At 45.4% G+C, this 24,715-nt stretch overlaps 2 protein-coding genes across 3 annotated transcripts; one reads left to right on the forward strand and one right to left on the reverse strand.

Moving 5' to 3' along the window:
• Positions 1–422: 422 nt before the first annotated feature.
• Positions 423–16,150, reverse strand: LOC115182610 (calnexin). Of its 2 annotated transcripts, none has more exons than XM_029744152.1 (14): positions 15,976–16,150; positions 14,271–14,480; positions 13,598–13,730; positions 12,589–12,730; positions 12,382–12,463; positions 11,075–11,267; positions 8,702–8,891; positions 7,823–7,936; positions 6,046–6,202; positions 4,763–4,978; positions 2,978–3,094; positions 2,594–2,747; positions 2,290–2,444; positions 423–1,983 (listed from the first exon to the last, which is right to left on the reverse strand). In XM_029744152.1, the coding sequence occupies exons 2-14, from the start codon at positions 14,478–14,480 to the stop codon at positions 1,897–1,899; spliced, it is 1,950 nt and encodes a 649-aa protein (XP_029600012.1). In that variant the 5' UTR covers positions 15,976–16,150; the 3' UTR covers positions 423–1,896. The 2 variants fall into 2 exon arrangements, with proteins under 2 accessions (XP_029600012.1, XP_029600013.1); XM_029744153.1 differs by having other exon boundaries at positions 423–1,980; positions 15,976–16,149.
• A 382-nt stretch (positions 16,151–16,532) lies between these two features.
• On the forward strand, positions 16,533–23,051 carry LOC115182607 (exosome complex component RRP45). The gene is made up of 12 exons (XM_029744148.1): positions 16,533–16,713; positions 17,013–17,107; positions 17,734–17,853; positions 18,005–18,107; positions 18,475–18,612; positions 18,867–18,949; positions 19,603–19,735; positions 20,408–20,496; positions 20,674–20,820; positions 21,009–21,151; positions 21,496–21,568; positions 22,750–23,051. The coding sequence occupies exons 1-12, from the start codon at positions 16,648–16,650 to the stop codon at positions 22,820–22,822; spliced, it is 1,263 nt and encodes a 420-aa protein (XP_029600008.1). The 5' UTR covers positions 16,533–16,647; the 3' UTR covers positions 22,823–23,051.
• Positions 23,052–24,715: the final 1,664 nt, after the last annotated feature.

A 24,715-nucleotide genomic window follows, 5' to 3' on the forward strand; every position in this document is an offset into this window, starting at 1 on the left:
AGGAGACAAGAGAAGGATATAAGACCTCTTGACAAGTGAGATGCATCCTTAGTGAGAGATCTTGATTAGTTTCTATAGGTTCTCTAGACAGCAGAGTAGACTTTGTTCCAGTGCAAGCCAAGAATGCTGTTCCGATCCAGAGGGTGATGTTCCCTTTCAAGGCCACACTTATGACAACTACTTAGGTGAATTCTGTTTGGCCCCAAGAGTGGAGCAGCCTAGTACAACACTAGTCATAGTTAATCATACACATGACTCAGCACCTTTCATGGAAATGAAACTGTACCATGACAAGTTAGCCCGATAGCCAGTCTGTTTGATAGTGTTATACCAACTCCTTCACAATGACAGAAATGGGACAAGACCACAAACAGATCTGGGACCAGGCGTACAACAAGTACAACTACTACTAACTAGTAAGACTGTTTTTGTATTAAATATTTAATTTTCCAAGAGCAATGTACAATTTGCAACTTATTGAAAACAGGGAAATATGCCTGGTTGTCGGACGAGAACAGAAAACATTTACTAGAAAAAGCTGGAGAGAAAACAGAACAAACAAAAGCAGAAATCTGCACATCTCTTTCCATACAAGACGGAATTGTTTGTAATTGATTCCGGAACCGGAGTTGGGATATTTGGGAATAGAGGGTTTTATGCCGACTTTGGGCAAACAACTTGTTTGTTCTGACGTAGGCTCACAATAAGCAAAACAGTGGTAAAACTAACTACAAATTATTATTAGATATATATATTTTTAAACATCCTAAAATTTCAATTCACTGAAGACAAAAAAACGGCATTGTAATATTTTCTTATGTTTTAAATTTAGCCTTAAAATGAACAAGAGGGAGAAGTTTCAAACGAGAATGAATAAATAGATACATTTTTATCAGTGCCGATTTTCAATCCTGTTTTAAATCCATATAATTTAGTAAAAAACTAAATAACACAAAGAACTGACATTATATTATGAACTTCCTTTTATAAGTTAATGAAAAACAAACACTATCAATCTAAAGTAGATGTATAACCTTCTTAAACCTGACGTAAGGCGCCTTATTGTCCTAAAATATCCTTCTGTCTGTCTCTCTACTAAGACTGGTCCCAGATCTGTATATGTAAGTCCCAAACGGCACCCTATTCCCAATATAGTGCACTACTTTTGACCAGGGCCCATAGGGTAGTTCAATATAACGGGAACAGGGTGCCATTTGGGATGTACAGTTTGTATTTTAGAGCCAAATATTGTCACAATAATAGTCAGAGGAATTGACTCCAACTACAACCAGATCTGAGACCAGGCTGGAGAAACACAGCAGCAACACAGTAACATGGCTATAGAGGTCTTCACTCTCTCTCACCACCCTATTCCCCATGTAGTGCACTACTTTTGAACACCTTGTTTCCCCCCCATGTAGTGCACTACTTTGACCAAAGCTCTATTTCAGGGAATAGGGTGTCATTTGAGACATAAGCCAGAGAGAGCTGCCTTTTAACTTTAGTTTGAATAAAAAAATACTTCTGAAGCTTAACAAATGGCAACAATAAACCAGAACTAGGAACTATAGTCAGGAAGACTGGAAGCTGAAGGGGGGGGGGGGGTTAGAAAGTTGCAGCTGATGAAGATGATGGGGGGAAGGAGGAAGAAGATGAGGGGGCATAGTATTCATTTTGGAAGAAAGGAGGGTTGGGGGGGTCAGGGTAGCCTTGATGGCCTTAGAGAGAGGCGTAACGGATAGAGAGAACAAAGGAAGATGAGAAGGAAAGGGGGATGGTTGTCAATCGACTGATGGAGGAGGAGGGGTAGTATCTTGGTCACTAGGACCACCAGAGGGCATGCAGAGATGAGAGAGAGGAGGAGAGAGAGAAGGCTTCATTTGTCGTCGTTGGTCTTCAGTCTTTCCGTACCCTCCTCTTCCTCACGGACTGTTTGTGTCCGTCGCCAACGCTGTGGCCCCCCTCGTCTGCCTCCTCCTTCTGCTTGGAAAGGAGGGATGAAAAAGAAGGGATGAATGAAAGACAAGGTGTCCCAATGTCTACTTTCTTCTGAAGTGTGCACTTGTTCACTACTTCCTACAAATATGAAAGCATTGGATTGGTGGAGGCATGTTCTCGTGGGAGTTTCCACCATATTTCTTACACCAGTCATTTCAGTGAAGGGAAGTGAACAAGTGCACACTTGGAGGAAGAAGAGATAATTAGGGTGAAGCCAGAGTTTCAGAGGGTCAAATGTGTAACTGAGTATTGTAGAGGACATTTTGATCTTTCAGAAAACTAACAGAGTACCTCAGCACTGACATCATCCGATGCTGCCTCATTGGACTTGGTCTCTTCTTCCTCCTCTCCTTCGTCCTCCTCCTCCTCATCATCTTCCTCTTCATCTTCTACACTGTCCCCTCCAGCTGCCCCAGTCTCCTCCTCCTCCTTCTCTTTCTTCGCTTCTGAAAGAGAAAAGGAGAATGAGAGGAAATATTAACTAAGGAAAAGAGAATCTGGAAGAGAGAACAAGTGAGGAGAGAGAGGGGGAGGAAGAGGGAGGAAGAGTGGGAATGGAGAGAAGGCGAGAGAGATCTCATGTCTTCTCTCTGACCTGCAGGTGTTGGACTCTCAGTAGCTTTGGCCTCAGCTGCTTGGTCTCCCTTCTCCTCTTCTTCCTCCTCCTCTTCATCATCATCCTCTTCCTCCTCTTCTACATCGGGTTTAGGCGGGTCCACCTTCTTGTACACATAGTCATCATCTGACTTCTGTAGGAAAGAGAGAGTCAGAGAGAGAATCAGAGAAAGAGGAGTCAGAGGGAGAGAGAGAGTCAGACAATGAGCTGGTGGTTAGATAGATAAATAGCCTCTTAAAATTGCAAAGAACAAAATATATAGGAGTGTTGTTTGGCTGTATAGTGAAAATGACAAGATGAATTGAATACCAAACACACAGACAGAGCAGGAAACACCACAAGTCCGTAGTGTTGGTGTGTTACCTTGGGCCAGCAGAATAACACAGTCAGTCCTATGGGCAGACCAACAGTCAGTATGTAGACCACCCAGAGCCACGGTCTCTCCTCTGCTGCCATGGTCAACTGGGAAAACACACCCGGCTGGGGGGGGGGATATTAAGCAAATATAACTGTGTGTGAATGAACATTCAGTGAGGAAATATATAAAAAGTGTGTCTGTGTTCTGCATGTTTGTAAACTCAGCAAAAAAACAAAACTTCCTCTCACTGTCAACTGTGTTTATTTTCAGCAAATTTAATATGTGTAAATATTTGTATGAACATAAGATTCAACAACAGACTTAAACTGAACAAGTTCCACAGACATGTGACTAACAGAAATGGAATAATGTGTCCCTGAACAAAGGGGGGTCAAAATCAAAAGTAACAGTGAGTATCTGGTGTGGCCACCAGCTGCATTAAGTACTGCAGTGCATCTCCTCCTCATGGACTGCCTGCACCAGATTTGCCAGTTCTTGCTGTGAGATGTTACCCCACTCTTCCACCAAGGCACCTGCAAGTTACCAGACATTTCTGGGGAGAATGGCACTAGCCCTCACCCTCTGATCCAACAGGTCCCAGACGTGCTGAATGGGATTGAGATCCGGGCTCTTCGCTGGCCATGTCAGAACACTGACATTCCTGTCTTGCAGGAAATCACACACAGAACGAGCAGTATGGCTGGTGGCATTGTCATGCTGGAGGGTCATGTCAGGATGAGCCTGCAGGAAGGGTACCACATGAGGGAGGATGATGTCTTCCCTGTAACGCACAGCGCTGAGATTGCCTGCAATGACAACAAGCTCAGTCCGATGATGCTGTGACACACCGCCCCAGACCATGACGGACCCTCCACCTCCAAATCGATCCCACTCCAGAGTACAGGCCTCGGTGTAACGCTCATTCCTTCGACGATAACCGCAAATCCGACCATCACCCCTGGTGAGACAAAACCGTGACTCGTCAGTGAAGAGCACTTTTTGCCAGTCCTGTCTGGTCCAGCGACGGTGGGTTTGTGCCCATAGGCAATGTTGTTGCTGGTGATGTCTGGTGAGGACCTGCCTTACAACAGGCCTACAAGCCCTCAGTCCAGCCTCTCTCAGCCTATTGCGGACAGTCTGAGCACTGATGGAGGGATTGTGCGTTCCTGGTGTAACTCGGACAGTTGTTGTTGCCATCCTGTACCTGTCCCACAGGTGTGATGTTTGCATGTACCGTTCCTGTGCAGGTGTTGTTACACCTGGTCTGCCACTGCGAGTACGATCAGCTGTCCGTCCTGTCTCCCTGTAGCGCTTAGGCATCTCACAGTACGGACATTGCAATTTATTGCTCTGGCCACATCTGCAGTCCTCATGCCTCCGTGCAGCATGCCTAAGGCACGTTCACACAGATGAGCAGGGACCCTGGGCATTTTTCTTTTAGTGTTTTTCAGAGTCAGTAGAAAGGCCTCTTTAGTGTCCTACGTTTTCATAACTGTGACCTTAATTGCCTACCGTCTGTAAGTCTGTTAGTGTCTTAACGACCGTTCCATAGGTGCATGTTCATTAATTGTTTATGGTTCATTGAACAAGCATGGGAAACAGAGTTTAAACCCTTTACAATGAAGATCTGTGAAGTTATTTGGATTTTTATGAATTATCTTTGAAAGACAGGGTCCTGAAAAAGGGACGTTTCTTTTTTTGCTGAGTCTATCTACGTGTGTGTGTGTGTGTGTGTGTGTGTGTGTGTGTGTGTGTGTGTGTGTGTGTGTGTGTGTGTGTGTCATACACACCTCGTTGGCACTAGCCACCAGTTTCTTGAGTCCCCAGCTGTCTCCAGCCCAGCGATCAGCAACCTCTTTATATGAAGTGATGATGAAGTTATCGAAGTAGATCTCTGACGTCATAGACCAGAGCTCCAGCCCCACGGCTCTGAACGACGTCATCTGGAACGGAGCCAGGTCCTCAAAGTAGTCCGGGTTCTGGATCTTACGCGGGCTCCACACACCCTGGGAGAGGAGAGGTCAAATGTTACAGTAGAAGAGATGCTTTAGTGTCCACACACCCTGGGAGGGGAGAGGAGAGGTCAAATGTTACAGTAGAAGAGATGCTTTAGTGTCCACACACCCTGGGAGGGGAGAGGAGAGGTCAAATGTTACAGTAGAAGAGATGCTTTAGTGTCCACACACCCTGGGAGGGGAAAGGGGCTTCAGATTGGATAACAGGATATGAAAGGAACAAGTCACTCAGTAGCGATGTACTCAGAGTGGCATTCTGACTTGAGATCTGTGCATGCAGATTGTCATGTAATGTCATGTACATTTGGGTGAAGCTCTGAATATCAGCCTTACAGACCAATAATAAGACAGGGATCTCAGCTCTGAATATCAGCCTTACAGACCAACAATAAGACAGGGATCTCAGGCTTATAGACCAACAATAAGACAGGGATCTCAGGCTTATAGACCAACAATAAGACAGGGATCTCAGGCCTATAGACCAACAATAAGACAGGGATCTCAGGCCTATAGACCAACAATAAGACAGGGATCTCAGGCCTATAGACCAACAATAAGACAGGGATCTCAGGCCTATAGACCAACAATAAGACAGGTATCTCAGCCTTATAGACCAACAATAAGACAGGGATCTCAGCCTTATAGACCAACAATAAGACAGGGATCTCAGCCTTATAGACCAACAATAAGACAGGGATCTCAGGCCTACAGACCGACAATAAGACAGGGATCTCAGGCCTATAGACCAACAATAAGACAGGTATCTCAGCCTTATAGACCAACAATAAGACAGGTATCTCAGCCTTATAGACCAACAATAAGACAGGTATCTCAGCCTTATAGACCAACAATAAGACAGGTATCTCAGGCCTATAGACCAACAATAAGACAGGTATCTCAGCCTTATAGACCAACAATAAGACAGGTATCTCAGCCTTATAGACCAACAATAAGACAGGTATCTCAGCCTTATAGACCAACAATAAGACAGGGATCTCAGGCCTATAGACCAACAATAACCTAATGAAACATGTGCCTTCAGGAAAGGATTATGTTACCTGGTAATGGGGGTTGTCCACCAGAGGGGCCTTCCACTTGCCCTTGTACTGAGGGTTGTTGATGGTAGGGGGTTTCCACTGCCCACATCCAGGGGCTGTCTCACACACTGGGTTAGGAACCTGAGGGGCCTCCCACTCCCCATCCATCTCCTCATCCCTACAGAGAGATAAAGGAGAGAGATGGTGAGAGAGGAGAGAGATATGGTGAGAGAGGAGAGAGAGATGGTGAGAGATGGAGAGAGAGATGGTGAGAGAGAGGAGAGAGAGATGGTGAGAGAGGAGAGAGAGAGAGATGGTGAGAGAGGAGAGAGAGATGGTGAGAGAGGAGAGAGAGATGGTGAGAGAGGAGAGAGAGATGGTGAGAGAGGAGAGAGAGAGAGATGGTGAGAGAGGAGAGAGAGATGGTGAGAGATGGTGAGAGAGAGGAGAGAGAGATGGTGAGAGAGGAGAGAGAGATGGTGAGAGAGGAGAGAGAGAGAGAGAGATGGTGAGAGAGGAGAGAGAGAGAGAGAGAGATGGTGAGAGGAGAGAGAGAGAGATGGTGAGAGAGAGGAGAGAGAGATGGTGAGAGAGGAGAGAGAGATGGTGAGAGAGGAGAGAGAGAGAGAGAGATGGTGAGAGGAGAGAGATGGTGAGAGAGGAGAGAGAGATGGTGAGAGGAGAGAGAGAGAGATGGTGAGAGAGGAGAGAGAGATGGTGAGAGAGGAGAGAGAGATGGTGAGAGAGGAGAGAGAGATGGTGATAAAGGAGAGAGAGATGGTGAGAGAGGAGAGAGAGAGAGATGGTGATAAAGGAGAGAGAGATGGTGAGAGAGGAGAGAGAGATGGTGAGAGAGGAGAGAGAGAGAGATGGTGAGAGAGGAGAGAGAGAGAGATGGTGAGAGAGGAGAGAGAGAGATGGTGAGAGAGGAGAGAGAGATGGTGATAAAGGAGAGCGAGATGGTGAGAGAGGAGAGCGAGATGGTGAGAGAGGAGAGAGAGAGAGATGGTGAGAGAGGAGAGAGAGAGAGATGGTGAGAGAGGAGAGAGAGAGATGGTGATAAAGGAGAGCGAGATGGTGAGAGATGGTGAGAGAGGAGAGAGAGAGATGGTGAGAGAGGAGAGAGAGAGATGGTGATAAAGGAGAGCGAGATGGTGAGAGATGGTGAGAGAGGAGAGAGAGAGAGATGGTGAGAGAGGAGAGAGAGAGATGGTGATAAAGGAGAGCGAGATGGTGAGAGAGGAGAGATGGTGATAAAGGAGAGCGAGATGGTGAGAGATGGTGAGAGAGGAGAGAGAGAGATGGTGATAAAGGAGAGCGAGATGGTGAGAGATGGTGAGAGAGGAGAGAGAGAGATGGTGATAAAGGAGAGCGAGATGGTGAGAGATGGTGAGAGAGGAGAGAAAGACAGAAAAAGTGGAGTTCCCAAAACAACCGTTTTTATTGATGTGTGTGTGTGTGTGTGTACGGTGTGTGTGTGTGTGTGTGTGTACGGTGTGTGTGTGTGTACGGTGTGTGTGTGTGTGTGTACGGTGTGTGTGTGTGTGTGTACGGTGTGTGTGTGTGTGTGTACGGTGTGTGTGTGTGTGTGTGTACGGTGTGTGTGTGTGTACGGTGTGTGTGTGTGTGTGTGTACGGTGTGTGTGTGTGTGTGTGTACGGTGTGTGTGTGTGTGTGTGTGTACGGTGTGTGTGTGTGTGTGTGTACGGTGTGTGTGTGTGTGTGTGTACGGTGTGTGTGTGTGTGTGTGTACGGTGTGTGTGTGTGTACGGTGTGTGTGTGTGTACGGTGTGTTTACCAGTCGTCTGGTTTATTGGCGGCGGGGTCGGCTACAAACTCAGGCTCGTCGTCCAGCCATCCCTCTGGCTTCACAGCATCAGGGTCCTGGATCTTAGCCGGAGCCTCCTCATCCCTGGAACACAAGATGCCAAATGGTTTGGCATAAAAACCAAGCATGTTGCTCAATATTACCCCTAGAGGCATAATATGTAGAAATCGCAAACACCTTTACATGGCTGCAAAAAAAATCACAATAGTTTTGCCTAATTTTCAGTTTGTGACAAAACAAATGTAGAGAATCATTGTACCATCTAAACCTCTGACAGCTGGTGTACAAAAAGTCAAAAGTTGAAAAAAACTCAACTTAAGGGCAGGAAGCATAGAAATGGCACATATAGAACATATCTACCCCTCATCAGACTTCCTTCCAATGACAGATCTACACTCAGCGGCCAGTTTATTAGGTACACCCATCTAATACTGGGTCGGACCCCCTTTGCCTCCAGATAAGCCTGAATTCTTCGGGGCATTAAACCATTGCTCAATTGGTATCAAGGGACCTAACGTGTGCCAGGAAAACATTCCTCACGCCACGTGACTCATTGTCTGTAGGAGCGAAACATTTTCTTGAATGGGATGGTGTACCTAATAAACTGACGACGGAGTGTAAACTCACATTTCTATATGAATTTGGTCGGGTCGCCTACTAAAGCCATATAATACAGCTTTAATAGACGCTTTATATCTATAGTCCTTAAAGATTGTCTGTTTTATAATATAAGCACAAATCCTTCAGAACTAGACCCTCTCCTCAGTCATGCCTGCCAATACCTGGTTTTCTTTTAGTCACGACTCCCCCAAAAACATTCCCAAAAAGTGGTGTTGAAGTTGAACCCACCAGTCGTCAGGTTTGACAGCCTCTGGGTCTGGTATCTTGGCCCTCTCGTCCCAATCTTCAGCTTTAGAGTCAGTGGGATCATCTATCTCCTTGGTGGGGTTAACAGGAGGAACCACATCATGAAGCAGAGAGCCACGACTAACACTGCTCTGGTCTACCAGGATCTCATAGCTGTTGTCTGGGTTCAGGACTGTATGGGGGGGGGGGGGGAAGAGGAGGGGGGGAGAGAGCGGGAGGGGAGAGAGAGCGGGAGGGGAGAGAGAGCGGGAGGTGAGAGAGAGCGGGAGGGGAGAGAGAGCGGGAGGGGGGAGAGAGCGGGAGGGGGGAGAGAGCGGGAGGGAGGAGAGAGAGGAGGGAGGGGAGAGAGAGCGGGAGGGGAGAGAGAGAAACAGACAGTTACATGAGTTCAGAAAAGAGAGTAACTTGTCCTGGACAGATACATCGTCTCTTATCTCAATGTGTCTGTTACAAATTCCCTTCTGGTGAGTGTTATCAGCACAACCCTGAGGTCCAGTCCCCATCCCCCACCACCGAACCATGAACCTGCCTCTCAAACTCTCTGACCTGTGTCCTGCTACGGAGGTTGGTAGGGGGCCGTACATTTGCCCATCCCTTTGTCTCTGCAGGTCAGACAATACTGTCAGTCTCCATCAGGTAGTAACATCTCTGTCTCTACAATACTGTCAGTCTCCATCAGGTAGTAACATCTCTGTCTCTACAATACTGTCAGTCTCCATCAGGTAGTAACATCTGTCTCTACAATACTGTCAGTCTCCATCAGGTAGTAACATCTGTCTCTACAATACTGTCAGTCTCCATCAGGTAGTAACATCTGTCTCTACAATACTGTCAGTCTCCATCAGGTAGTAACATCTGTCTCTACAATACTGTCAGTCTCCATCAGGTAGTAACATCTGTCTCTACAATACTGTCAGTCTCCATCAGGCAGTAACATCTGTCTCTACAATACTGTCAGTCTCCATCAGGTAGTAACATCTCTGTCTCTACAATACTGTCAGTCTCCATCAGGTAGTAACATCTGTCTCTACAATACTGTCAGTCTCCATCAGGTAGTAACATCTGTCTCTACAATACTGTCAGTCTCCATCAGGTAGTAACATCTGTCTCTACAATACTGTCAGTCTCCATCAGGCAGTAACATCTGTCTCTACAATACTGTCAGTCTCCATCAGGTAGTAACATCTGTCTCTACAATACTGTCAGTCTCCATCAGGTAGTAACATCTGTCTCTACAATACTGTCAGTCTCCATCAGGTAGTAACATCTGTCTCTACAATACTGTCAGTCTCCATCAGGTAGTAACATCTCTGTCTCTACAATACTGTCAGTCTCCATCAGGTAGTAACATCTGTCTCTACAATACTGTCAGTCTCCATCAGGTAGTAACATCTGTCTCTACAATACTGTCAGTCTCCATCAGGTAGTAACATCTCTGTCTCTACAATACTGTCAGTCTCCATCAGGTAGTAACATCTGTCTCTACAATACTGTCAGTCTCCATCAGGTAGTAACATCTCTGTCTCTACAATACTGTCAGTCTCCATCAGGTAGTAACATCTGTCTCTGCCCATCAACAACTGGACTCGTTTCTGAATATGGGATGGTGTGTGTTCCCAAAGTGAGTTGCGAGACTTGTGCATGTGGGTCTTCATAGTCAGTTACTACTATTGTCCTCTGAGTTCACTGTGTGGTGTAATTCAGCAATAAGGCCAGAGGGGGTGTGTTATATGGCCAATATACCACAGCAGAGCGCCTGGACACAGCCCTTAGCCATGGTATATTTCCCATATACCATAAACCCCTGAGGTTCCTTATTGCTATTAAAAACTGGTTACCAACGTAATTAGAGCAGTAAAAACATGTTTTGTCATACCCGTTGTATACGGTCTGATATACCACGGCTGTCAGCCAATCAGCATTCAGGGCTCCATCCACCCAGTTTGTAATGTAATCTATACAGTCCTCAGCCATGTATTTCTGCTCTGTGACTTGGTGTATTTATTCAGTATGTGTGTACTCATTACCTCTGTTTCTGTCCCTTACAGAACCACCACCATCCCCATGTTCATCTCCAGTGTATATAAATGAAAATTCCTGTGTGTGTCAACTGTTGGGTTGAAGGGTTCCCCTCTAACCGGGGTCGGAGTCAGTGGGTCACAAACCAGCAGACACGTAGAGCTGGGTTGCTCTCTGTCATTGTCTTTCCACCATTCCTCGCATCCCCTCCCCCCCACCTCCTCTCTCTCTCCCCCCTACCCCCTCCTCTCCCTCTCTCCCCTACCCCCTCCTCTCCCCCCCACCTCCTCTCTCTCCCCTACCCCCTCTTCCCCCAACCCCCACCTCCTCTCCTACCCAGTGTGTAGAGATGAGTCTTCTTGTCGGTGTAGAACTTCTTCAGGTCGACATCGGCCCTCTTGGCGTGTTTCTCCTCCAGGTCGTTGTTCAGAGGGCTCCTGTGGCGGAAGATGAAGTGCAGCTTGTAGTCCTCTCCACACTTATCAGGACCAAACATGATGGTGTAGGAGGTACGGTCATTAAACTGCTCCTAGAACACCACAACAGTAAGGTACAGCGTTACAGTCAGCTATACTGAGACTATACTAGGCAATGTTAGAGCTGGAAGTCATGTTGAAACCAGGGGATTTTTCTGCCATTGAAATCCTTGGGCGAGCCGAAAAGCCAAGTACAGCATTACGGAGGCATATAAATAGAGAGAGTTAACTTTAGAAGTGGGAGCCAGGCCAAAGTCAAGTACCAACAGATCTGGGACTAGACTAACCAACATCATAGATCAGATTACAGTAATAACACCAACAGATCTGGAACTAGACTAACCAACATCATAGATCAGATTACAGTAATAACACCAACAGATCTGAGACTAGACTAACCAACATCATAGATCAGATTATAATAATAACACCAACAGATCTGGGACTAGACTAACCAACATCATAGATCAGATTACAGTAATAACACCAACAGATCTGAGACTAGACTAACCAACATCATAGATCAGATTATAGTAATAACACCAACAGATCTGAGACTAGACTAACCAACATCATAGATCAGATTATAGTAATAACACCAACAGATCTGGGACTAGACTAACCAACATCATAGATCAGATTACAGTAATAACACCAACAGATCTGGGACTAGACTAACCAACATCATAGATCAGATTATAGTAATAACACCAACAGATCTGGGACTAGACTAACCAACATCATAGATCAGATTATAGTAATAACACCAAAAGATCTGGGACTAGACTAACCAACATCATAGATCAGATTACAGTAATAACACCAACAGATCTGAGACTAGACTAACCAACATCATAGATCAGATTATAGTAATAACACCAACAGATCTGGGACTAGACTAACCAACATCATAGATCAGATTACAGTAATAACACCAACAGATCTGGGACTAGACTAACCAACATCATAGATCAGATTACAGTAATAACACCAACAGATCTGGGACTAGACTAACCAACATCATAGATCAGATTACAGTAATAACACCAACAGATCTAGGACTAGACTAACCAACATCATAGATCAGATTACAGTAATAACACCAACAGATCTGGGACTAGACTAACCAACATCATAGATCAGATTACAGTAATAACACCAACGTACCAGATCGAGGTCATCTTCGTCTGACAGCAGTTTGATGTAGGCTCCACCACAGTCTATACCATCCTGGAAGTTCACCTCATACCTAAGGTAAACGCACACAGGTTTCTCTAAAAGTTCAGCGGTTAATATGAATTATCCTCAAGTGCACTCAAAAGATAATTTTGAAAATGCACTTTTATACACAAAACAAAAAGAGGTCAAACTCACTGTACGACTAGGGCGTCGTCCCGGAAGAGGAAGGGTCTGTCCAACAGGGAGGCGATGGCGTGATGTTTGGCCCGGGACTTAAGAACCAGACCCATGTCTCCTGGTACTTTATTCTCCTTCAGCTGCTCCACAGACCACTTACCTGGAGAGGAGAGAGGGGTCAGGAGAGGAGAGTGGGGTCAGGAGAGGAGAGAGGGGTCAGGAGAGGAGAGTGGGGTCAGGAGAGGAGAGAGGGGTCAGGAGAGGAGAGTGGGGTCAGGAGAGGAGAGAGGGGTCAGGAGAGGAGAGAGGGGTCAGGAGAGGAGAGTGGGGTCAGGAGAGGAGAGAGGGGTCAGGAGAGGAGAGTGGGGTCAGGAGAGGAGAGAGGGGTCAGGAGAGGAGAGAGGGGTCAGGAGAGGAGAGAGGGGTCAGGAGAGGAGAGAGGGGTCAGGAGAGGAGAGTGGGGTCAGGAGAGGAGAGAGGGGTCAGGAGAGGAGAGTGGGGTCAGGAGAGGAGAGAGGGGTCAGGAGAGGAGAGAGGGGTCAGGAGAGGAGAGAGGGGTCAGGAGAGGAGAGAGGGGTCAAGTAGTAGAAGAAACAGGGTCGTCTCTCACTGACACACTGGCAAAAAGACACGCGAGTGCCCATACAAGTGGAGAGTGTAGAGTGGGGGCAAATACTGTCTGGCTCTTACCATCATAGAGAGGGGTCCGGTGGTGAACTCAAAATGCCACAACGACTAGGTTCCAGTTGAACAACGTTTACTAAACCTTATTTCCACAATACATGGTTGCCATTGCACTCAGGCCAGGTCCATCAACAGAGAGACTACTGCCCAGCAGTACTAATAACAGAGTGACAGCGCCGTAACAACAGAAATACAGGGATACTTAAAACATGAACTTAACAGTGGTGGTTGAAGAAACAGGGTCGTCTCTCAGACACACTGGCAAAAAGACACATGTGCGTGCCCATAAAACACACACAAGTGGAGAGTGTAGAGTGGGGGGCAAAAATGGTCTGTTTCTTACCATCATATTTAGCAATTTCATCGTCTGCATCTTCCTTCATTGTCTTTGACACCTGCCACCTGTCCAGTGAACCGTCGTCAAAGGTCTCTGAGAAGTACACCTCTCCGATGGGAACAGGAGTCTTGTAGGTCACCTATGTTTTTCAGCCAATGGGGCAGAGGGGTTACTTTGTGTGTGAAATATAACACAAACTGAGGGATATATAATGTAGGGATAGGTCCAGATTCTTCACCCTTTTCCAGAAGTGTACACTTCACACTACCCATCATGGATTTAAATAATCGGCTGGGTGGATTTTCTGTCACTGTAAAACCCAGAAGGCTGGAGAATCGGGACTCAGCTTAGTACACATTTACTGACATGATTTCCTGAAGGCCCCGGCTAAAATTGGGGTTATGACAGTGAGATTGTAGTTAGGGTTTAACTAGCTACGGGTACACAAAAATAATAGGCAAATGATTAGGGTTTCAAACTCAAAAGGGTAGATACACTGGAGGGTGTAAAAAAAACACCAGGCATGCATCCAAAATGGCACCCTATTTCCAAGATATTGCACGACTTCTGACCAGGCCCCACACACGTGGTACACTACATAGGGAGAAGGGTGCCATCTCAAATGTCCCCACCTAGGTCATCCTACTTCCTATTGGGTGACCTTTGACCCTTGACTGACCTGGAAGGAGACGTTGGCATCGGTTCCCTTCTCCCCTTCCGCCTCCCCTTCCATCTCCACCTCTCCCTCTATCTCTGCTGAGTCTTCCCTATCTTCTACCATGTCTTCCACCATAGCTTCCTCCATCTCCAGGTCATCCTGAGCTTCAGCCACAGAGAGAGCCAGGAGGGAGAGGAGCAGCACACACGCCCAGCCCCACCACAGCTTCATCTGGAGAGAGACGTGGAGATGGATGGTAGGGGGAAGGGAGGAGAGAGTGGTAATGGAGAGGGTGAGGGGGTGGAAAGGTGGGAGGAGAGGTGAGGGGTTGGGACGGACATTGTGAGAGGAGGGGGAATGGAGTGGGTGGGGGGGGTGAGAGAGGGAGAAGAAGGCGTGACAGTGGGGATGGAGAACGCGTGAAGTAAGGGTGTAAATGGAGGATTTGAGGAAGACGGACCAAGAGAGAGAAAAGCAAAGAAAGAGGTCAGGAATAAGGTTAATACACTTCTGATTTCAAAGGTACTTTTCCAGACACTATCTTTCCATCTACGAATATTTTCTAAAAACAAAATAAGGTTTTGTCACGTAATGCAATTTGGCCGAATGCAAGGAAATGGGTGGCTTTCACAAGAGAAAGATTATACATGGCTCTGCTTTTTCCAATAAAAATATATTTCTGAATGTTAAAAAACAGACACCCTAAATCAGGTTTCAAAGATTTTACCATGAAATACAATTACTCGTGAATCCATGGGAAAATGGTTTTCTGCATTTCAATGACTTGCAAAATATTGACTTGTCACCGACCAGGACACTTTTCAGATTATACCTAGACAAGCATTTCATCATGTTGAACCAATAAGATTGCCAGCTACAATTGAGTAAAGGTTGAATATGGCTTGATAGAGTATTTTCTAAATCAATGGCCCTCGGGGCTGGAGTAAACAACGTCGAGCTGATTGATGAAACGTTTGGGGGAGGTGGATGTGGGTCGCCAACAAAGCAAGGAGCCACTGTCCCTCAGGCAGACTACAGTTCCCTAGGGGATGCCCATATGCCCCGAGAGACAGCACCAACATTAACCTACAGCTGCCGACCAGAAGTGTCCACAAACCTCCACACAGCCAGGACTGTTAGCTAGGACCACTGTAGCTACTCCTACTAGAACATTCTGTCAGGCTAAGCGCATTATCAAGACATCACATCAGCAAGCTATCTTTCATCATATTTCTGTCACGTCTTTTTATAGGAAGCAAGTTATTTCAGAGAGATATATATATATATATATATATATATGGAGTGTCGGCAATATTTGGCATTAACTAACGTTACTGCACAAGCAAAGTTAAATAACAAACTAGGTAACGTCAGTTAACTAACGTTTTTCGCGACAGTTCACCGGACGTCCCTCGCTATCTCCTGCAACCCCGTCCGTGTGTGGCGCGAATTAGCGGGCTAGCAGAGCGTTATCAATAGCTAGCTATGTGGTTACTAAATGCAGCGACATTTCAGGCATATTCATAAAGCCTAACGTGCCAAATGTAAACATATTTCCATTCTGAGCAAACGGCCTGTCTGAGAAAAATGCATTACGTTAGAAAGCTAAGTTAGCCAGCTAATGGCTACGCTAAACGAACAAAATGTGTTGCAGTTGTCACGCACACAGAGAGTCAGGGAAGAATGAATGAGTGTAGCTAACTAGATAGATATCAAGAAAACAAACCTTGTGTAATTGGAAAAAATATTCAAGTTGTGTGAGGTTTTCTGCGCCAATATCCTCAAACAACTTTATTTTCACCCACTACGAGTAAAACGCGGGTACCAAGGCCTGAAGGAGCTGGCTGGACAGATTGCCGTGGAGACCCTCGAACGTCGATAACGGTTGGCGACTTCTGCTAACTGCGCATGCCTGAGGACAGAGAACCAGAGAACGCCATCGGGGTGTCCATTTCAGAATAAAAGTCGAGCTCATTGGCCTTGTAATAACACACTAATTTTCGTCTTAGATTTCTATGTACACCCCCTCAATGCATAACAGTTGAGATATTTGTCATTTAAATTTTATGAAATAATTCGCTTGTGTCCGTTATCTTGTGAGATAAATCCATGCAGAAAGAGATTTGTCCAAAATATGACAATTAATGCAAGTTATTGGATAAACATCCCAAATCTATTCTTATTTTAATTCTTATTTTATTTAAATAATTATGATTTTAGAAATACATTTGAGCAAATATACCTAATTTTGATTACTTGTACTTTAATTTTGATTACTTTTACTTCTATGTTGCTCTTCCGGAGCGGAGTTCATGAATGTTGATGATTGTTGAAACGTGAACACATGTTAACAAAAAAACACACCGGCATAGCAATATACAATTCATAGACAGCCAATATGAGAGATACACCGTTATCAAACTGCGAGCGAGACTTTTTACTCAAGGCTATTGAAGAAAAAAAGGTAGCTGATGCATTTTGTGTATGCTGGCATGTGAATGAAACGTGCTAGCTGAGATAGCCAGATATGCTAGTTAGCTGGCATAAATCGCCAATTTAGATGTGGGAACCCAAACTAAAATATTGTACAGTGTCTATCTCTATCTACCAACGTTACAGAGTTTGTTAGAGTTCTGGGTCATTGTACATAACCTGTTGTAAAGTTGAGCTACCTAGCTAGCTAATTATCTACAGATACATCATTGCTATATTAGCTATACATATTTACGATAAATAATCTCACTCAATAATTTGTACTTGCAGCGCTTGGATGGGAGACAGACCTATGACTACAGGAGCATCAAGATCTCGTTCGGGACAGATTATGGATGCTGCTTTGTTGACCTGGGGAAGACGAGGCGAGTGTTCCTGCCTTTGGAGGCAGCCTAACGGCAAAGAAAGTACAGTTGAGCAGTGGCTCTCAACCAAAGCTACTGGCCTATCTAAAGCGGGTTGTTGAGAAGACCAAAGGCTTACTGCTTAAATGTAGATGACGGGGTGCACCAGGCAAAGCCAAATGCACTTGGTGGTACAGTAACCGAAAATGGTTGACACCCACTGCAGTAGCCATTCTTAGTGGAGTTGGCTTTCTTGCTACTAACATGGCAGGCTTTTGCACTAAGTTTGCATAAATCTGAAAGGACTGGATACAAGTATGGCATTAGCTGTACCTTGCTATCTGATTGGCATGGCAGAATTGTTTTGCCATATACCCATCCATCCTTTCAGATCTATAAAGCAGCATAGGTGACGGTGGTAGGGGCTAGGGCGGTTTGCCATTAAGTTTGTACGTTTGGGCTCCTGAGTGGCGCAGCGGTCAAAGGCACTGCATCTCAGTGCAAGAGGCGTCACTACAGTCCCTGATTTGAATCCAGGCTGTATCTGGCCGGGGTAGGCCGTCATTGTAAGTAAGAATTTGTTCGTAACTGACTTGCCTAGTTAAATAAAGGTTAAATAAATAAAATGGTGTGTCCCTAACCTCCAGGATCATGGCCCAGGTGTCCTGTGAGCTCATTACTCCGAAAGAGAACCGACCGAATGAAGGAATCATGTTCTTCAACATTGAGCTGTCTCCCATGGCTTCACCAGCATTTGAGATGGGCAGGTAAGAGTCCTACTATGTTTTTACTTCACACATTGCAGGTTATGTGAATATGGCTAGTGTAAATTGCATCTGAAAAACAATAACTGATCAAATGTTGTATCTGCGTGGTTGTCGTCCCCGTCTTGATCTCTCACTCTCTCTATCTCTCTAGGCAGTCAGAGCTGTTGGTGAAGCTGAACAGACAGTTGGAGAGATGCCTCAGGAACTCCAAGTGTATAGACACAGAGTCTCTGTGTGTGGTGTCTGGAGAGAAGGTACACACAAACACACACACACCTGAAGTTTGGCATAAAGGCTGTGAACGAAAGTCCCCAAATTGGGTTTCAATTCCAGTCAATTCAGAAAGTAAACCAAATTCCAATTTGAAATGTTCTGCATTGAAGATAATTGTTATTTCAGTTTACAGGAACTCAATATTTGGAAGGTGTTTTTAATGTTTTGTACACTCAGTGTATATCTACTGGTCTTCCAAGGTTTGCTAAAGATCTATAATGTCTATATCTACCTGTCTATTTCTCCAGGTGTGGTACAGATCTATAATGTCTATATCTACCTGTCTATCTCTCCAGATGTGGTACAGATCAATGTCTGTGTAATTAGAGTGTGTCTGTGTATCTCCAGGTGTGGCAGATTAGGGTGGACGTCCACTTGCTGAACCACGATGGTAACCTGATGGACGCTGCCAGCATTGCTGCCATCGCGGCCCTCTGTCACTTCAGACGGCCCGATGTGGGAATCCAGGGAGAGGAAGTCACTGTGGTGAGGAGAGGGGTGGGGGCGACGCTACCGACAACTAATGCCATGGCAACAATCTTTGACATTGATTACACCCCTGGGTAGTGTTAATTAGGAACCAAGCTGACTGAAACAGGGAGGGGCCACCTGGATTTGTCTAATAAGACACACACATTTTTGTCACGCGTTGCAAAAAGTTTTAAAAATGTCATCTGTTGCATGCCTTAAAGAACACAACCCCAATTAATGATTTAACCCTTCATGTGTCTGTTCCACAGTACAGTACAGAGGAGAGAGACCCCATTCCCCTCAGCATCTACCACATGCCCATCTGTGTCAGTTTCTCCTTCTTCCAACAAGGGTAGATCCATGTTATATAAGATCAACTGTATGTTTGATATCACTATCAGACAGTGATGGCTGCCATTGCAGTTCTCTCTCTGCCTCCCTTCCCTTCCCTCTCCTGTTCTCCTCTCCACTGTTCTCTTCCCTTTCCTCTCCAGTTCTCCTTCTCTCCACTGCTCTCTTCCCTTTCCTCTCCAGTTCTCCTTCTCTCCACTGCTCTCTTCCCTTTCCTCTCCAGTTCTCCTTCTCTCCACTGCTCTCTTCCCTTTCCTCTCCTGTTCTCCTTCTCTCCACTGTTCTCTTCCCTTTCCTCTCCTGTTCTCCTTCTCTCCACTGTTCTCTTCCCTTTCCTCTCCTGTTCTCCTTCTCTCCACTGTTCTCTTCCCTTTCCTCTCCAGTTCTCCTTCTCTCCACTGCTCTCTTCCCTTTCCTCTCCTGTTCTCCTTCTCTCCACTGCTCTCTTCCCTTTCCTCTCCAGTTCTCCTTCTCTCCACTGCTCTCTTCCCTTTCCTCTCCTGTTCTCCTTCTCTCCACTGCTCTCTTCCCTTTCCTCTCCTGTTCTCCTTCTCTCCACTGTTCTCTTCCCTTTCCTCTCCTGTTCTCCTTCTCTCCACTGCTCTCTATGTCCTATCTCATATCCTCTCTCCTACCCCTCTCCCTCTGCTCCAGGACCTACCTGTTGGTTGACCCGTGTGAGCGTGAGGAGCGTGTGATGGACGGCCTGCTGATGATAGCCATGAACAAACACAGAGAGATCTGCTCCATCCAGTCTAGTGGAGGCATCATGCTGCTCAAAGACCAGGCGGGTACTGGGGAGCCGTAGAGATACAGTCAGCTGCTCAAAGACCAGGCGGGTACTGGGGAGCCGTAGAGATACAGTCAGCTGCTCAAAGACCAGGCGGGTACTGGGGAGCCGTAGAGATACAGTCAGCTGCTCAAAGACCAGGCGGGTACTGGGGAGCCGTAGAGATACAGTCAGCTGCTCAAAGACCAGGCGGGTACTGGGGAGCCATAGAGATACAGTCAGCTGCTCAAAGACCAGGCGGGTACTGGGGAGCCATAGAGATACAGTCAGCTGCTCAAAGACCAGGCGGGTACTGGGGAGCCATAGAGATACAGTCAGCTGCTCAAAGACCAGGCGGGTACTGGGGAGCCATAGAGATACAGTCAGCTGCTCAAAGACCAGGCGGGTACTGGGGAGCCATAGATATACAGTCAGCTGCTCAAAAGACCAGGCGGGTACTGGGGAGCTAATGCAACTCTGGATCCTTGTCCCTGTGCGGGCAGACCTGGGATGCCAACCCATGTCCACAACGACACTTTCTACCCGCAAATCAGCATGCTAAACACTTCTCTAGATATCATAACCATGGCTTTGGTAGGCCAGGGGGCTGATAATATTCAGGATGGATACTAGCGTACACTAGCTACTTCACTGTGAATTGTATCTCTAAAGCATGCTGTGTTTGTACAGGTCCTCAGGTGCAGTAAGATCGCTAGTGTCAAAGTGTCAGAGATCACAGAGCTAATCAACAAAGCCTTGGAGAATGACAAGAAAGCCAGGTGGGTCACGTCAACTTGGTCTCGTTAACGTTCATTTTGACTTTGTGGCTGTGCTACCTAGTGGAAACCCGTTTATATAAACCTCCGTGACTCTGGTGTTCCGTACTGTTGCTACTTCGGAGTTATTTAATTTTTGGATTCTAATAAAGTTCTCTTTTTGAATATCGGTTATTTCAGAAAAACTGGGGGTAAGTTTGGCTTCGCAGAGTCGTTGCCCCAGGAGCGAATCACAGCGCTGAAAACAGACGTGTCACCTGTGGAAATGAGTGACGTCAAGGAGAAGGCCAATGAGATCGTCCAGAGAGCAGAGGTCCCACCCCAAATGTATCCCTTCAAAGAAAGTCTTGAATTTACTCTGAATTAATTTGTACTAGAAGACTCTTATTTTCTCCAAGGGGGGGTCATCGTTTGTGAGCGAGTGACTTGGTGTGCCTGTACTCTTGTTGTCTGTTATCTCAATGCTACTGATCCATGGTTTACTCTAGACTAGTCCTTCACCAACCGTGGGACAGCGTTCCCTCTCCAGTGTTAACTGCCCCAGGTACAGGTCAGGTGGGGGAGGGGCTAGAGAACTCCTGGGGTCTGGAGGAGGAGGAGGAGGAGGAAGAGGAAGAGACCATGGAGTTGGAAGAGGGACATGAGGAGAAGGGGAGAGGTAACTATTTGCCTCAGTTTTGTTTTCCTTGGGTGAGTGAAACTGACTAGCCTGGTCCCAGATCTGTTTGTGCTGTCTTCTATGGTCATAGTTGGCAAGACAGCACAAACGGATCTGGAACCAGGCTACAAAAATGGCAAGACAGCACAAAATGATCTGGAACCAGGCAAAAAAATAATAATCAATTGCTCCAGGGGCGCTGTGCTGCGCCTGACCCATTGCCTCCAGCCCCTCTGGGGGGGGGGGGGTTGATTTGTGAGCATAAAGGTACTTTTCTGTTCTTTAAGTTAACGATCAATAAAGTACTTCTCATCTTATTGTGAATGTGTGATTGTGTTTCCTAGGTGACATGGTGGTCATCTTAGACAGTGACAGCGAGGAGGAGGATGTTGTCATCTTGAACCAGGTAACAACAAAGTAAGTGACACTTTCGATTTTTTCTTCTGGGTTCTATAGAGCCCCTTTCTGTGTCTCCAGACATTGCCTCACGAGGGCGATGCGCGCAGGTTGGTGGCAGAACACCAGGGAGTTCTTATAGAACGGCAGCAAAAAATGGCTCTCTTTACATGTTGCTTATGAGTGCATTTGACAGTACATGTGTATTATAATTGGATTTTACGGCTTGTACGTATGTCCTGCTTAATATAAAGTTTGTGTCATCATCGCAAATCAACTGCATTATACTTAAAAAACACTTCAACCAGTAAAATGGTTCTTTGGTTAGCTTTTGCTATAGCATATGTCGATGAGGGTTAGCATTCTAGCTGACAACTGCTGCATCCAAAATATATATATTTTTTGCAAAGATCACAACGAAGTATAATCTTAGCGACTGTTCAAGCAAGAATCAAAACATCATTGTAAGCATATGAAAACCCCCAAAACGTATTTTGTTTAGAAGTAATTAAAGCGCAAGTCTAGACTATGTTGAATAGGTGCAGGTGGTGATGATTTTCTTACTGCAGCTGTAACAGTATATCTTCCGTCCCTCTCCTCGCCCCAACCTGGGCTTGAACCAGGGACCCTCTGCACACATCAACAACTGACACCCACAAAGCATCATTACCCATCGCGCCACAAAAACCACAGCCCTTGCAGAGCAAGGGGAAAAACTACTTCAGGTCTCAGAGCGAGTGACGTCACCCGATTGAAACGCTATTAGCGCGCACCACCGCTAACTAACTAGCCATTTCACATCGGTTACTCAGCCAAGAGTCGTGTGCATCTGTTCGTGACGTCAGTGTGTTGTGTACTGGAAAGGGGTCTAGGCGTTTTATACAGATTACACATCAAATACACACCACACAAGTTCCATATAAATGACACCTCACTTTCAGACGGATTTCGTTTTTGGTTACACCCGCAAGCACATTGTCTCATTGCTGTTGTAAATGCAAACCATTCAAGTTATAATGTAAGGTTGGGTTTTTTCCAAAAACAACAAAACATCCTTCTGATCTAGTGAGAACCAGATATAGTGATGCTCATTTCATGTGTATATTATACATTAGTCTAATCATGAAAACAATAACCCTTTTACAATTGAAGTTGTGCTTACTTTGAGGAAGAAATGTACCAGACTTTGTTTTGTTTCTCAGGGAGAAGGCCTCCAGCTCTAACCAACAGGGGGCAGTAGCCTCCAAGCAGAAGCAAAAGAAGAAGAGGAAGTGATTTTTTTTCTTTTTTTTTCTTGAGCGGATGGAACATAAATACAAATAATTAGTAGACTGGAAATGGACCACAGGAAGCCCCAAAATATATAATATGACTAAAACAATCATTTCAAACCATGCTTACATTTGTATACAAACACTTGTCTCTATTATGCGTGAGAATACTTGGGAACAGATTTCCAAAATTAAAATAACTTGGAAGATGTTTTCCTGGTGTTTTCACAGTCCTTTTGTTTCCAACCATGAAAAAATATTTGTTTTTTTTTGTTCAGAAAATTTGAGGGGCCCAATTAAACCACCCGCGGGCCAAATTCAAATTCAGCCAGTTGGGGAACCTTGCAGTAAAAAATGTTTTATATAATGGACCACCTGAAGCATACACAGTATATGTATTGTTTATTAGGCACCACCTGAAGCATACACAGTATACAGTGGGGCAAAAAAGTATTTAGTCAGCCACCAATTGTGCAAGTTCTCCCACTTAAAAAGATGAGAGAGGCCTGTAATTTTCATCATAGGTACACGTCAACTATGACAGACAAAAGGAGGGGAAAAAATCCTGAAAATCACATTGTAGGATTTTTAATGAATTTATTTGCAAATTATGGTGGAAAATAAGTATTTGGTCACCTACAAACAAGCAAGATTTCTGGCTCTCACAGACCTGTAACTTCTTCTTTAAGAGGCTCCTCTGTCCTCCACTCGTTACCTGTATTAATGGCACCTGTTTGAACTTGTTATCTGTATAAAAGACACCTGTCCACAACCTCAAACAGTCACACTCCAAACTCCACTATGGCCAAGACCAAAGAGCTGTCAAAGGACGCCAGAAACAAAATTGTAGACCTGCACCAGGCTGGGAAGACTGAATCTGCAATAGGTAAGCAGCTTGGTTTGAAGAAATCAACTTTTGGAGCAATTATTAAGAAATGGAAGACATACAAGACCACTGATAATCTCCCTCGATCTGGGGCTCCACAGAGGATCTCACCCCGTGGGGTGAAAATTATCACAAGAATGGTGAGCAAAAATCCCAGAACCACACGGGGGGACCTAGTGAATGACCTGCAGAGAGCTGGGACCAAAGTAACAAAGCCTACCATCAGCAAGGGCATTAAAGATGAAACGTGGCTGGGTCTTTCAGCATGACAATGATCCCAAACACACCGCCCGGGCAATGAAGGAGTGGCTTCGTAAGAAGCATTTCAAGGTCCTGGAGTGGCCTAGCCAGTCTCCAGATCTCAACCCCATAGAAAATCTTTGGAGGGGGTTGAAAGTCCGTGTTGCCCAGCGACAGCCCCAAAACATCACTGCTCTAGAGGAGATCTGCATGGAGGAATGGGCCAAAATACCAGCAACAGTGTGTGAAAACCTTGTGAAGACTTACAGAAAATGTTTGACCTGTGTCATTGCCAACAAAGGGTATATAACAAAGTATTGAGATAAACTTTTGTTATTGACCAAATACTTATTTTCCACCATAATTTGCAAATAAATTCATTAAAAATCCTACAATGTGATTTTCTGGATTTTTTTTTCTTCTCGTTTTGTCTGTCATAGTTGACGTGTACCTATGATGAAAATTACAGGCCTCTCTCATCTTTTTAAGTGGGAGAACTTGCACAATTGGTGGCTGACAATACTTTTTTGCCCCACTGTATGTATTGTTTATTAGGCACAACCTGAAGCGTACACAGTATATCAAATGTTATGTCACATGCGCCGAATACAGTGAAATGCTTACTTATATGCCCTTAACCAACAATGCCGTTTTAAGAAAAATACCTAAATAAAAAGAAATTAAAGAAAGAAATAATTAAAGAGCAGCAGTAAAATAACAATCGCAAGGGTATATATAGGGGTACTGGTACAGAGTCAATGTGCGGGGGCA

This window comes from Salmo trutta, unplaced genomic scaffold, assembly GCF_901001165.1.
Source record: "Salmo trutta unplaced genomic scaffold, fSalTru1.1, whole genome shotgun sequence".
NCBI lineage: Eukaryota > Metazoa > Chordata > Actinopteri > Salmoniformes > Salmonidae > Salmo > Salmo trutta.